Here is a 15,890-nt window from a genome sequence, read left to right on the forward strand (position 1 = left end):
GCAACACTTCCGAATGGACAACCTCGCCAAACCATCTCAGGGACCATTAGCAGCAGCAGCACACAACCCACGGAAAACGCCACGGAGCTGGTGGAAAAACCAACGAGCAAAACGGTTGAGCAAACAATGAAAAACCAAGCGCGGAGCAGGCAAACGAAAAACAGCGAAGCAGGACGAAGAGACGATTGGCACCGAAATTCGAACAACAGCGAAAGAAGCGACACCAGATGCATCACAAATAGCGCTACCTGTGGAAATAAGGAAACGCCTGTGAATACAACAATTGTCCTCGTACAGTGACCAAGGTTCGAGCAGCCAAGATGAAACTGCATCATGTCGGACCGGACAAAAAATGACCGCGTTAACCAAGATGAGCGGAGTCATGATCATCATATATCGAAAAGGGGGCAAACGAGAAATTTAAGGGAGATAAAAACGATAAGCAAAATGCAATTAATACTATTGTGCGCCCAGGGGGAGAGGACTGGCTGGGACCCGCGGCCAAAAACTCATTTGTTTAGTATCGCCATTTAGAGTTATAATTTTACTTTAACAGTGAAAGCGAAGCGCAACCAAAAGTATTCATCAAACAGCTAAATTTTCAAGCTTTTAATTTCAATGCCAACATTTCAGTTTTTTTAAACATTTTCATTTTTTTTTGTTTTAAGAAGAGTTAAGTCAATTTATATACGTTTTGTCAGTTTTTAGCAATCAATCATCTGTACATCTATTGGTGCTCATTGATTGCTATCTATTGGTTCTTATTGAACTCTAAAACACATTTCTTGCTATCCTTTGGAAGATCAAGTTGGTTATACTTTTGGAATTTCACTGTTATCTAAACAAGTTTTTAATACGTTTTTTATTCGTAGTGTGATCAGAGGAGGATATTGAGGAAATTCAAAAACTTATGTTTGTTTGTTTAAAAACTAAAGTTAGGTATTTTGGACAACAGTCTTCTTCGCAAAATAAATTTAAAAAATTTTGTGAAGCACGCGCTAATCGAAAACTATCTTTTCTTAAATAAAAGTAAGTGTTTACGGCTGAACTTCAGCTATAACTAATATACTTTTAACTTTTATGAGTATGCTTGTTTGCTTTATTCACTCAAAATCATACCTAAACAAAAAGAACTGGAAATGACTTTTCTTGACGCTAGAAAACTTTTGAATATGTTTGTAAGTCTTTCGAATCTTATATCACACTACTCGTACTACCGATGATTATTTGAGGTACCTGAATTTTTGTGGAAAAAAAAACAAAACACCCGAAGACAAAATGCCGCCTCATTTTCAGTGGTGGAAACAATAAAAAGTGGGGTTGCGCATTTGAACTTGGTCAACTCAGGGGGATGGTCCAATTTTTTTTTGCTTGAGCCATTTTTAAATCTTTTTCTCTTCGCTCAGGTGAGTTTGAGTTCTTCATCCAGTCTGGCAACACACACGGGGACTTCGAGTTGGGCTACACTGTGAGTGACTCAACAGTCAATGTAACGACTGCACGCACTCTGGACCGAGAAAGAACTGCCAGTTATGGACTGGTCATAATAGCCACAGACAAGGGCACACCTCCGAAAACAGGTAATGATTCAGTTACATTAAAGCAATTTATGCGAAAAGAAAAAAGAATATTTTGTAGGACGTCACCTTCTAGTGAAATTAGAATCTATAAAGGTCAAAAAAACTTCGTTTATCTTTTTTTCATTTTCTAATCTTCTCAATTTTCACTCATAGAAACATTGTTTACTTTGACATATAACAGCGAAAGTCAGTTTAAATAGCTTTTAGACATCGAATTTGATCAAAAATTGAAGGGGGGAACTGGAAGACAGCCATGAAATTAAAAACATCAGTTGTGTGACTCTGTATGTTTAATAGCAGTGGCACCCTGACTTAAGCCATATAAACTCTTATGCATAAACTTTTGTACTGGGATTAATTTCGACGAGCATTATGATCTCACAAGGAAAAACTGACCAAAATATTTTGGAAACTATCCGACAAAACTGCCCGTGTAACTTGTTATTTCCTTGTTAATGTGCGTTTTGCAGGAACAATCACGGTTACCATCAACGTCCAAGATGTCAATGAACCTCCTGTCTGCATCACGAGGAACTATCACGTTACTCTGTACGAAGAGGATTCCTCGCTGACCGGCAATTTCTTGGAACTGCAGTGCTTCGACTCCGACTCCACGACCAGCGGACTGAATTACGCGGCTGTGAGGTATGTCATCAATGAAGAGATTCAGTACCCCGCGGGAACCTCAAAAACAAGTGACTTCACTTTTGAAGTCGACACTGGCTTAGCTTTGAAGAACCGACTTCGAATTCGGACAACGAAACTTCCTCTGGATTACGAAACGGTCACGCATTACACTTTGAAAATGGATGCCTATGACAATCTAGGCGTTAATCCTAGCAACGTGGTCAATATTTCGGTTTTCATAACTGTACACAATATAAACGACAACCTGCCTGTTTTCGACCCGATTACAAACTGTTCCATTTCCGAGAACCACGCAGTAGGTTTGCTGTCACCGGCTTGTGCGATTACAGCTCAGGACGCAGACCGGGCTCCATACTCGTCTGTAACTTACAGAATAACAGACGACTCGAGTTCGGGTAAGTTTGCGATCAACTCGACTACTGGGGATATTTATCTGAAAGAAGCTATTGACACCGATTTGTATACACTGTCGGTTTCTGGCGACATAGTTTTCGCATTGACAGTCGAAGCGTGTGACTGCGACTCGAACTCGACGACTCGTCATTGTATTTCGGATGTGATTTACATTTCGGTGTCGGACGTTGTGGATTCGGATCCCGAGTGCTACCCGAAGTACTACGAGATCACACTTGATGATGGCGACGTGTCGTTTTTCACTACTGACGGGACGTTTTATTTCCAGCAGACGATAGCTTGTTCTGATACCGATTTTGGGGATACTTTAACTTATGCAGAAACAGTGTCAACAGGAAATGCAGCTGATTGGAACATGACAGGTAATTGTAGTTTATCGCTGAAATTAATTTTTTAGTGTAACTAATTCATATCTTCATATCTACTGGAGAAGCGTGGAAATAAGACTACAAGCAAATAAAAAGATACTAATGAAGCGGATTTTAGACGATTTTGCAAAACAAAAATTATACGAATTTAGAAAAAAATTAAGCTTTTATCGGGTGTGAAAATTGTTAACAAAGTACGGTGAAGCCCCATTTGTACCAAAAAGTACCGAAATTATTCAACTCGATTTCTTTTTGGTCGAATTGTGGGCCAACGAATTATTGTTCCGACTTTCGATACGAAAGTAACGGAATATTTGTGCTCGGGGTGGGTTTTTTTTTTCTTCAGACAAATTTCGACTTTTTAACTAGCCATTTTTGACGGAATTTTTTTATATCATTCAAAAGGTATTGTTGTCCTGAGCTCAAATTTGAAACGATTTTTCAGCTTTGATCATTTTTCGCAAAGTTATGGGGGTTTAAAGATTGCCATTTTGGTCAATTTGGGACAATTAACGCGCGATATATTTCGCGCTATAAACGCGTAAGCGGAGAGTTAATCCGTCTTAAAATCGTTCGAAATTGGTTAAAAGAAGCTTATTTGCCATAATTGATTGGTTACAAGGAGCTAAATCTATCTTTTTGTACTTTAAATGGCGTGTGGGGGGATGATTTTCATAAAAAGTTTCAAATTTAAAAAAAAAAATTTGAAATTTTATTACATTTAATTTTTTAACGTTATTACTGCTCCATAAAACCTTAAAAGGCAGTCGGAACATTCAGGGCTTCGCCCTGATACGAGCAGTCTTGTTACATTAGTTTTCTACTGTTCAAACAGAAGAAAACTAAACAGCAAAATAGTGACCGCCACAGTGCGCGCCAACATGTTGCTAGCTTGCGAACAGAGGGTAGGACTCTTTACAAAAATTTGAGCCGGTTTTTGCCGCGAAGCGGTGACGCGCGCGTAGCACGCCCACTGGCGACCTTAAACCAAAAGCAAAAAACAATCGGCTCAATAGTATTTGGTCAATTGAATTTTTTTGGTACTAACGCGATTGACTCTTTATTTTGGTACAAATGGGACTGATTCATAATTTGGTACTTGTGAATATCCACCCAAAGTACAATTAGCTCGCGATTTGTGTTTTTATAAAAGCAATCAAGTTACTGCAAGATACAGATGTATATTTTATGCATACAGCTGTATAATTTATGCATATGTTTTACTTTTTGGATTCAATATTTTATTCTTTTTGTAACATTTTTTGGTCTGTTTTGAGATGTCTTTTTGTTCCCACTTTCGAAGAAAATGAGTATAATATATGCTAAGGGTGTTTTTGTACAATCAGACCAATTTTACAAGGAAACAAAAAAATTGAGAATCGTGTCTATCGAACCGGAAACTGATGATTGCCGTGCGAGTGTGCTTGCCACTAGCCTAAATGCTGTTGTAAATATTCGAGTCCAATTAAGAGACAGTCGGTCATTTAGGGCTTTGCCTTGATATACGAGAACTTTCTTTTGTTTTGTTATACTGCCACTTTATCAAAATCAAAAATGACAGTATGATAATGAAATGTTGTCGCCTATTTTTTGTTTTCGTGATATCCTCTAATTAATTTGTCTCAATTCCTAGCCATCGTTACCTGGGTCCTAGTCTGACTTATATTTTTTAAATACTAATCTTCTTATATTTTTAAATAGCCTCTAGAAACTGGTTTGCGTATGTCAAAAAAATTAACATGAACGCAGCATGTTTATTTTTAAGCAAATAAGCTCCATGGAAAATTTTGTTTTGGTTTTTATGCCAAAAGGTGGTTTAAAAATTACTCTGAAAATTTCATACGTGTGCGGAACCTTCAAACAAATACTAGTGACGTAGTTTTTTTCTGCGTATAAAATGTGCCGCATAATCCGCATCGAAGGAAAAAATCAGAGAAGGAGCGACAGGATGCAGAAAAAACCGCCAAAGCTGCACGGGGCTGTTTTCGTGATAGAAACTAAATGAAAGAACTTTTTAAACCCGTCGGAATTTAGAAAACGGAAAAGAATAACAGAACGTGAATGATTACAATTTCCTAGTGGTATGACGGTCGACCCCTTTGCCTGACGATTTCTTTTACCGTTAGCGTTTCGGCTCTGGTAAGCTCGCAACAAGTATCAGTCCGAGTGCATTGATTTTGTTTTTGGTCAATATTGAATTCAAGGCCCGGAACTTCTTGCCTTCTCTGAGATATTGGCAATTTTTCTTTAGATTTTTGAATATTCATTTCTAATTCTCACTACGTTTTAGCCTTGGTCTCTGATTTTATTTCTATAATGGAATCCAAAGGAAAAAGCCTGGTTGCTGATTCCACGGCAGTGTTTTGTCGAGCCTTGTTTGTGAAATTCGCTTTCAGTTCGAAAATAGTGTAAAGCGTTGTTCCCGATTGAAATTAAAAAAAAAACGATGAAAATTATAAAAGCATAGCCGGTTGCTGTGCTAATAGCACAAAATGTTCCAACTATAGTCTTAAAAAACAATAAGAATATTTTTTAAAATTGTTCAAATCACGACTGAAAGGGCTTAACCATGATCTATCACTCGACCCGTTCCGATAATTATTTGTGTTACCTGAATTTGCGTGGAAAACAAAAAAATGTGAAACACACCCGAATACAAATTTCCGCCCCATTTTTCAAAAGGTCGGGGCAATATTTTTTTTTGAGTCAATCTTTAACTTTATCAGTTTTAAACGCTTTGGTATTCATAAACAATTTTTAGGCAACAAACTGAGTCTTCTCAATGTGCCCGACTTCGACGTCGGCTCTCAGGAGTACGAGATCGAAATAGTCGTTTCCGACTCGACTTCCGTCACCGCTACTGTCTCGGTGTTCGTTCACGTCAACCCCGTGAACGAATTCGACCCCACTCTAGCAGCTGCCTCGCCCACCTCGTGTACTGTGAGTGAGTGTGGATCTGTGCCGACGACATGTATGACCATGTCTTTCGAGGACTCGGACAACAGTGCACATATCCACGGACAAGTAAGATAGATTTTGAAACCAGCAGCGGTTTTTGAGGTTTTAGTACAAAATCTTTACCATCTTTTATGGCACTTGACGAACTTTTTGTTTTATGTTTTGCTAATAAAACAAAAAATTTAAAAAAATTTGGATTGAATACCCAATTAGATAATGTTTTTTTGTTTTAGTGGACATATACTCCATTTTGATGTTTTTTAGGTGTCTGCTTCAATCACAAGACTTTTTTTCAAGTATCTTCTGGCAATGTTTTTTATTATCGAACTAATCCTCAGCTTGGTATATTTTTAGGTATCTGCTTCAATAACAAGTGGCAACAGTGACAGCATCTTCCAGTTGAACTATGATTGGACGACAAACACGGCAGTATTGAGACAGAATGGACCAGTGGATAGGGAGACGGACTCTTTTTACAACATGACAGTTCTCATCCAAGACAGTGACTCATACTTTAATGACTCCAAGTCCACTGTGGAATACATACAGGTTAACAGATTAGTTTGAAACAATTGACCCTCAAAGCTGTGAAGTTCATCAGTAGCCAAAATGTTTTAAATTTAAATTCAAGCAACACAAATTTTTTTGACCACCCGGGTTGACCTCCATACACCGAAAAATGCTTATCATACAATTCCATACATCAAGTGTGTGGGAAAATGCTTGTCATAAAATTTTCATACAATTTCTAAAAATGGTTGAAAACTGGTATAAACTCATTTCTGTGGCTGTTTGATTCTAATAAAACAATCTGGTGATAAAAAACTGAGGTTTTTGTTTTTTGAAAAAAATGCTTATCATACAATTCCCATATATGGAAATTGTATGACTGGCATTTTTTTGGTGGCGACACAAAAAATTTTTTCAAGTAATTTTGAAAATTTAGCCCAAAAATTTTTTTTGTTTTTTTTTCAACCGCAAATCGATTTTCGTACGCAAACAAACAATTTTCGAAAAAAAAAATTTGCATGCAAAATTTAATATTTTGTGTGCATAACGTAGTCCTGGATACGATAAAATTGGCTTTTATTTTTTTTCACTTAATTTTTTTTTCAAAAACGCTGAAAACTCCTCTTTCTTTTGTATAATAAAAATTTAATATGCAAAATTTAATATTTTGTGTGCATAACGTAGTCCTGGATACGATAAAATTGGCTTTTATTTTTTTTCACTTAATTTTTTTTTCAAAAACGCTGAAAACTCCTCTTTCTTTTGTATAAATAACTAAGACATTTTTTGTTTACAGGTGTATGTGACGGGCTGTAATGATAACTACCCAATATTCAATCCACAAGTATACGCTGTAGAGGTAAGTCAATTCATTTTTTCTGGACATTTTATTCTAAAAGGGAAATTTCCGACATGCGATGATTCATTTAAGATATTGATAGACAACCGCTGTTCAATTCATGGCCCAAGTGCAATTGTTTTTGGTTACTATTGATCCTATCAATTACAACATAGCTGATGGCTCCCTAGAAAAAAACACAAGCTTAACGATTCGCCGGCGCCAATATTGAGGAGGAATCGAGCGCCAAAAAACGCAATTTTTGTCCAAAACTTATCAAAAAGGGCCTAAACACGTTTTTTTTTTGCCTGTTTCTTCAAAAATTTGCCTGAGGCGCAGGAAAATTAGTCATAATAAGGTCTTTATAATGATTTGGGAGCAAGGTAAGGGTTTCGGTGTAGTTTAGTAAGGGTTTCGGAATATTTTCAAGATCGTTTTTTTTTTTAAATTTTTTGGTGAATGTTTGTTTTCTTTCGAGATAATTAAAAATGTGGTCGAATATTCTCAGACAAAGAGTGCCTTATGGAAAATGCAGCATTTGCATAAGATTTCAACTTGTAGAGGCTGTATAAAACACCATATTCCTTGCGAAAACTTTCACTTGAAAATCCCAATTTGTTTTATGTTCGAGCATATGACATTACTTTTCACGACGACATTAGTATGACATTTTCTCGATTTGTTCTCCAAATTGGTGTCATCCTTTTTTGAGAGCATTCTTATTATGCCAATCTGATGAGCATATCCAGCTTGATGAGCATAATTATACTCTTCTGGAAGACCGCCGGCCAGTATTAATTGATTCAACTCTATTTCCGAGAACTCAGACAAACTTTAAAAAGAAAGTTGACAGCGCGAGGATCGATCCTTGGATCTTAGGGTTACCAAACGGGTGTTTTTGTTATTAAAATAGACGAATAAACTGCAACTCCAAACTTGTGTTCAGGTGGCCGACACTATTCTCGACTCACAGGTGATAGTGACAGTCTCTGCCTCAGATGCAGATGTCGGGGGAGTGGGTGACACGATCACTTACAGCTATGACTCATCCGATACCCCCACAAACTCACACTTCACCTCTCTGTTTGAACTCACCAACTCCAACACCGAAATATCTCTTCAGGCTGGACAGACACTAACTGCTGGTAAGATATAAAGAAATGAAAAAGTTATAACAGAAAAAAAACGAATTAAAAAGTGCAAATGACCTATTTCAGACAGCTTTTGCATGCAAATGCTATTTTTCAGACCAAAAAAAAACACGTCTCAAGGTAATCTAAAATTTAAAATTTGCATGCAAAAATTGCTCTCAAAATTGGCAGAAGCCAAAAGCCGTCAGTTCCTGAAATGACTGCTTTTCGGGCGGAAATGACTAAGTTTTTTGGGCAGTACCAATCTAGTTGTCTCTTGCCGGATAGCTTTGAGCAAATAGCGCCACAATCGTTTTCTCTTGTTTAGTTCAGTAGCTGTTCAGTGATGTTGTTGAAAATAATAAAGTGGTTCCTTCGAACCGCAGAGGAGCTATCAGTAGGCCTTAACAGTCCTGTCGAGGATAGTCCATTTGTATTATCTCCCCACATTCCAGACAGTGTTCTTTTGTTGAGCGAAGCTCTTTTTTTGCGACTCAAGGCCGTTTTATTGCGCCTAGAACTTCCACGTGGTACCATCCATCATTGCAGCCGTTGTTCGAGGACACTGATAATTTGACATTGACTAAACGCTGGTATATAAACAACCCAAAATATAAACTAGTTGTCATACAAACCAGCCGCAAATACGAAACTGTTAGACTAGAGTTTTGAAACAGTTATACAGCAGTTACGAACTTCATGCGAGTTTTCTTCAAATTGGTTCAAAATGACGTAACTTTGTGCTGGTTTATATGCTCTGCGCATTTTGGGCTGGTTTATTCACCCTTGATTATATCAGACTCAAATTGCCAGCTCATTAGAGACTGATAAATCATTTTGACTCATAGGCCAATATTATTGCTGACCTAAAAAGAAGTATTTTGAAGGTCAAACGTTTTTGATAATATGTAAAGATAAAATGTTAAAATCAAAAGTTAGCAGGTAATTTTAGTGGAATCAGAGTGAATTTGTTGAAACTTAAAATGAGGAATGTTAAAACTAAATGCAAAAAAATCTAAACAAAAACGATTCAAATAAACAAATAATTTTTCAACGAAATGAGAAAAAACTATAACACAAAAAGCTGATTTTCACGCAGCTTGAGGCTTCACAAAAAAAACTTAATTAAGATTGTCAATTATTGTTCCGACTTTCGATACGAAAGTAACGGAATATTTGTGCTCGGGGTGGGTTTTTTTTTTCTTCAGACAAATTTCGACTTTTTAACTAGCCATTTTTGACGGAATTTTTTTATATCATTCGAAAGGTATTGTTGCCCTGAGCTCAAATTTGAAAAGACATTTCACCTGTGATCTCTTTTTGTAAAGTTATGGGGGTTTAAAGGTTGCCATTTTGGCCAATTTGGGACAATTAACGCGCGATATATTTCGCGCTATTAACGCGTAAGCGAGATTTAATCCGTCTTAGAAATCGTTCCAAATTGGTTAAAAGAAGCTTGTTTGGCATAATTGGTTTGTTACAAGGAGCGAAAATTATCCTTTTGTACTTGATATGGCGTGTGGGGAGATGATTTTCATAAAAAATTTTAAATTTTAGAAATTTTTTTTTTTCATTTTGTTTTATTTCATTGAATTTTCTAATGTTATTACTGCTCCTTAAACCTTAAAGGGCAGTCGGAACATTCAGGGCTTCGCCCTTATACGAACAGTCTTGTTTTATTTAGTTGTATTTCAAATTGAGATTATGAAAGAATTTCTTATAGAGAATTTATTTGTTTTTAAAAAGTAATTTGCTGGTAAGATCAAAATTAGTATTAATTTCAGCTTTTTGGTGAATTTTTTCAGTGCTAAAAATTTGTATGTTTTTTGTCACTGTAGACTATGAATTATTCCAACTATGGTTCATTTTCTTTCACCTAGCCTCCTTGAAAAGTTTTTTTTTTCTGTTTTTTTTTGTTGGTTTCAAATTACAATGATTCATAAATTACTTAATCTTTTGTACACAATATTTGACAGTTCATAGTTATCACAAATGTAACTAGTCATAGTAAGTGCGTTTGGCCTGGGCTATGTTGGACTGTTTTGCCATGTGGTAGTAGTCGCAGCAGTAGCATTCGCTCTCTTGGCATTTTCTAGCCTGTCTTCCGAACTTCATACACATTGGGCACATCAGTTTGCACTCTCTACGCGTGGTCGACTCAAAGTTCTGAAATAAGCAAAGTTCAAGTTCAAAGTCAATTTTCTATTTTATTTTTGTTTTTATTATTATTTTTTGTTATTTCTATATTTTTGTTTTTTTATTACATTTAAAAAGGAACAGTAAACACGTTGTTAATTTTATTATACAACCAGCCATTGTGATGATTGAAATAAACAAAAAAACATCAATTAGTTTTGAGATATTTCAAGTATATTTTTCACCAATTTTTGGTAAAATATTAAGTTGATGTCGCATCAACCTAAAAGTTGATATCGCAAAAACTGATATCTTAAATTAACAGCTTTAAACGTCGGTGCGGTTTACCCAAGACCAGTAGTTGATTTAGGGGTGGGATCGAAGGGGGCGGGGAGGGGGGGGGAGAGAATGAACGGCGAGCTAAGGTCACTTTTATAAAAAGTGAGCCAAAAACCAGAAGCCACTCTCTTATTTGCGAGAACTTTAGATTCACCGCGCTGCAAAAATCTGAATTTGTATATATTTTGGACCTGTTTAACTATTTCCTAGTTCCCAGCCATGGGTTCTCAGTATATAAAATTAATCCCTAAGGAAAGCCAAATTCAATTGTTAAGCATAAGCGAGCATTTACCTATTTTCCTTTCTCAAGAGGAGGGGGGGGGGGGGGGGTGTTAAGAGATACGTATTTTAATTATTTTGCTCACATTTGTAACCTGAAAATGACATTTGACTCCGGCTAGTTTATCTGGTGTTTGCCGTGAAACTTCTTTAGAGGCCATAGATGCGGGATGCATTCTCGCCCATGACCAATGAGCCATCCTTGGAGCATGCTCGGAGTTTACCTCGCCGTCACTCGTTTTTCCATCTTGTTTATCTTCCGAAAACTTATTTTCTAACTCGTGGTTTTTGACTGGTTTGTTTTTGTTCTGACTATGCGATTTGTGCTTGGCGAAAGAACCCACAATAAGCAAACAAAGCGTAACAAGAATAACAGATGGGGTTAATAAAGGTTTCATGGCAAAAAAAAAATAAAATATAAAAAAAATTGAGAGAACAATTTAGGCTGTTTTTTTTTGCAGAAAATGAATAATTTGTTCTGTAATTGATTTTTTTTTGTTTCTATTTATTTGTAACTCAATTCGGTTAACCGTTCAGTTATTATTCGGTTTTATAAATCAGTTATAAATCAAAATCGGGCTTTGTTGTTAAAAACTTCGAACTATTCTGAATAAATATACCGAAATGTGAAAAATGAATTTGTTAAACTGGTTGAACTTTATATTACGCTGTCGAAGTTGAAGCTAAACTTTGGTAACATTCGCTTGCAAAAGTTCAGTAAACATTAATTGTTTTCTGGACTTTTCCGTAATAAAATGTCCTTCAAATGTTATTTTGCGGACATTGCATAGAAGGTGTAAATTCGTATACTAAAACAGCAATGCCCAAATGAACGTATTTAAGTCATTTGAGCCTAAAAGTCACAAGTTGGTAAAAAATGAGTTTCTGAAACTGTGTTGAGGTAAGACATTATTTTTTTAGAAATCTAAACGGATGAGCATTGGAACTCAACAAAACAGCTTAAATAAACATTAACCTTTGTTTTCAACAGTTTTAATGTAAAACGCCAAAAATTTTTCTGCTTAGAAATTTTAGCGGCTTTTAAGAGCCATGTTGTCTTTAGGGAGTTGGAAAGGGAGTTGAAAAGAATAAAAACTTGTCAATTTTTGCCAAAATTTCATCTTAGGTTTTTCTTAACAAACTTAGAGTTTTTCGAAGTTTTCCTAATGCGCTCTTCAAATTGTGAGGAAATGAAGTATGAGAATGACCGGTACAAAAACATCAGAACCAAATTTGTTAGTTTTCAGGTTGAAAGCAAAATGTACCAAATGGCTCCGATTTCATTTGGTATTATGAACTATGCAGTGTTATTGTTCGAATCGCGTCACTGAAAGTAGCAGGAAGGAGCTACGGACAAGCCTGTATTTTCCCTATTCCAATTGGATAAACTCCAAAAAAGCTCGTAAGAAGTCAGGTGTGATACCATTGTAGAAATCTTACAGCCATTTTCCGGAAATCGATTCAAAAATTTTGCAAAAAATTGTCTCAATAGTGAAAGAAACTGGCCTGAATTTTCCCATTTTTCAGACCGAATGATGAATTAATTGAAAAAAGAACACTAAACCGTTAGTTCAATTATTATGCATTTATACATTAAATTAGCAATTTTGACCTCATTTTTTGCTTCTAAGCCAATTTAATTGCCCATTAACATAACAAAAATTTCGGCAAAATCATGAAATTTTCAAAATTTTTAAACTGTACTTCAGTTTTCTTGAAACTGTTTTCTAAATTTGTAATTTTGAAATTGTGATTGGAACAGTTGGCTAGTTGCAAAACAGCCTGTTATCTTTTTTATTATATTTATTTTTGCTACTTTTTAGCAGACAAATTTTATTCTTTGTTTAAAATGCTATATGTCTTCCGCTGATTTTTATCGAAATCTGTTTAGTCCTTTACATTGCTGTCGGTTTGTTTTCAATCCAAAAGCGACTTTTGTCAAATGGCCTCGACAGCATTTAGTGAGATGCTCGCTATAGTTTGACCATAAGCCCTCAATTCATTTTTAATGTATTCTCATAAAAGTAATTTAGCGCTTTTGGTCTCTAGCTGTTTTTTAACACTCAGGAACGTAGTAAGTACTCTCATATAAAACTTGGCGACTTCTTTTCAGGAATATATATTTTTTCAACTTATTCATGTTAAATTTATTTTCATTTTTCGCGGTTTGACTTTTGCTTCATTTTTCAGTTCACTTCAGTTCCTTTGTTAACAGGAAAGCAAACACCACTATCGAACAGCAAAAAAATAAAGGTCACAAAAACTTAATCAACTTCTAATTTCAAAAAGTGAAATTAATTATCAGATTTCCCAGATAACCAAAAATTTATCTATTGATCTAGTTTTCTCAAATTGGGTTTATTTTATCACAAAAGTGCCAATCATAATTTGTTCTACGAATTCAAAGAGCTTTAAGTCCATCTATATTTTTATTGGAAATTCGAAAGCTGAACTTCTTTTGCTAACAGGAAGGCAAATACCACTATCGAACAGCAAAAATATAAAGGTCACAAAAGGGTAATCAACTTCTAAGTTCGAAAAGGGAAATTAATTATCAGATTTCCCAGATCAATAAAAATTTTACCTATTGATCTAGTTTTTTCAAATTGGGTTTATTTCATCATACAAGTGTCAATCATAATTTATTCTACAAATTTAAAGAGCTTTAAATCCATCTATTTTTTTCTTCAAATTTCAAAAACTGAAGTTTAAAAAAAAACAAGTCCGTTTTTTTTCTGTTTCCTTGCATTCACTACTTTTTTCCAACTGTCAGCTGGTTCTGTTTTTTTTTATTCAATTGTCCATTTTGAAAAAAAAACAATCGTCAAGTTGGCATTTTTAGAAATTTTTTTTCAATTTTTTTGAAACTGTTTTCTAATTTTTTGATTTTTAAAATTTCCCTTGTTGTGATTGAAATATTTTGAGCGTTTGGCACACTGACCGGCTATCCATGTTAACTGAAATATAATAGGTAAACTTTAAATTTCAAAGAAATTATAAATGCCCTTTGATTGTTTCAGTGTCCAATTCTCAAGTTTTTCTCGGGGAGGAGCAAAGCGAGATTTTTTGGTTTCGGGAACTTTTCACTTTTTTTTTGCTTTTGGACTAAAAATTGAAGGCGCTGGCTACTCAAAACGTCCATCCTATGTTACTACTTTTTCACATTTTTATTTGGGTTCATAAATTGAAGCCACTTTTTTGGCCAATAAACCAAAAATTGAAGTTTTTTGCTCAAAGCTTGCCAAAAAGGTCAAAAAATGGCTTTTTTGCATGTTTTTTTTTTAATAAGTGGCCCCTAAACTTTAAGTTTTTTGGGGGACCTGGAAGAATGAATTGGCTGACTGAATACGGTCTACAATTTTTTCATAATTTATACCGAAGATTTACTCTGGGTTATACGCTGAGATATCCGCCTGATCGTTTGTGCTTAATTATTGTTTCAACAGGATGCGCATGAAAATCGTTTTGTATTTTTATAACTATGAAACTTTAATTTTTTTAACACAAAATTAGGTTTGCATTGGTTGTAAATTGTTTATTCGCCATGATAAGTTCAATTGCATTAAGACTAAGTTAAATTAGTTTTTGAAGGACTATGTTTTTTTGCAGCTGTATTTCCTTTAGTTTTCTGGCAAATGATACTTCTTGAGTTTGCCAAAAGTATTGCTGAGTTTTTATTATCGATTTTTGTAGCACGTGTGAGACATGAATGTTATGTCAAGATAATTTAAAGTTGCCTCAATCAAAACTCTTTATAAACTTGGACTTCAGTACTCTGTCTAAAATTAAGTTAACATCGCCAGACCGCATGATTTAATATCCGCAATATTAAAAAACAATTTTTTGAAATTGTAAGCAGTCGAACGCAAAAGTTTCTATTTCTTTTTGTATATTATGAAATTTTAATTTAAGACGTAGTTTGTAAAACGACCTAATTTTTAGGAGACTTTTACGTGCTGAAGATGCTAGCAACAGACAACGGCTCCCCACCTAAAGAGACACACGCCTCGGTTTCTATTCACGTGTCGGATGCATCGAACTCGGCTCCAACTCTAGCAGCCCCGTCGACCTTCGCAATCAACGAGACAGACGTGGTCGGCACTCTCGTCGGTTCATACCCGGCGACTGATGCCGACTCGGATCAGATCCATTATTCTATTTTGAGTGTGACTTATACCCCCGCGGCGAAAGTCCCTCCGGTTCAGCCGGTGTTCTGGATACATCCAACGTCAGGTCAGTTCTAAATTGATACAATTGATGTTTCTGCGATATGCAGAGGATCTATGCAAGGCTATCAGGATCAGGCCTGTCTCAGCATAGTTAGTTTGTATTATTTCCTCACATTCTAGACTGAGTTAATTTGCTTGGCGAAGCTCTTTTTTTTTGCGCCTCAAGGCTGTTTTTTGCGTCTAGAACGTTCACGTGGTACCACTATTGCAGCCAAAATCGGTCAGGCTGTGGTAGACCTCAATCTAGAGGTCAAGTGAGAGCTCAACCTCACACACTACCATTGCCTTGGTAGGGGATCGAACACATTGAGAACAATGTGTTCAAACTCATTTGTGTTCAAAATTAGGAGCAATTTCTAAGTTTCGAAGTGTGCGCACTTTCAACTTGATTAGAGGTTTTATGGATAATTGAATTTGGTAGAGTTTTACTTCTTTTAAAAACTAAAATTTGAAGAAAAAAA

General features: G+C 35.6%; 1 protein-coding gene across 4 annotated transcripts in view; it reads left to right on the forward strand.

The window, feature by feature from the left end:
• The window catches only part of LOC134854438 (protocadherin Fat 4-like), a 158,305-nt gene that overhangs the window by 63,447 nt on the left and 78,968 nt on the right, over window positions 1–15,890 (forward strand). For all 4 annotated transcript variants that reach the window (XM_063870687.1, XM_063870686.1, XM_063870688.1 and 1 more), the window contains 7 exons: window positions 1,407–1,580; window positions 2,051–3,004; window positions 5,772–6,034; window positions 6,323–6,517; window positions 7,275–7,337; window positions 8,263–8,461; window positions 15,143–15,433. In XM_063870687.1, the coding sequence (XP_063726757.1) occupies window positions 1,407–1,580; window positions 2,051–3,004; window positions 5,772–6,034; window positions 6,323–6,517; window positions 7,275–7,337; window positions 8,263–8,461; window positions 15,143–15,433 (2,139 nt within the window). The remainder of the gene's footprint in view (window positions 1–1,406; window positions 1,581–2,050; window positions 3,005–5,771; window positions 6,035–6,322; window positions 6,518–7,274; window positions 7,338–8,262; window positions 8,462–15,142; window positions 15,434–15,890) is intronic.

The sequence above is a fragment of the Symsagittifera roscoffensis genome, chromosome 9 (assembly GCF_963678635.1).
Source record: "Symsagittifera roscoffensis chromosome 9, txSymRosc1.1, whole genome shotgun sequence".
Classification (NCBI taxonomy): domain Eukaryota; kingdom Metazoa; phylum Xenacoelomorpha; order Acoela; family Convolutidae; genus Symsagittifera; species Symsagittifera roscoffensis.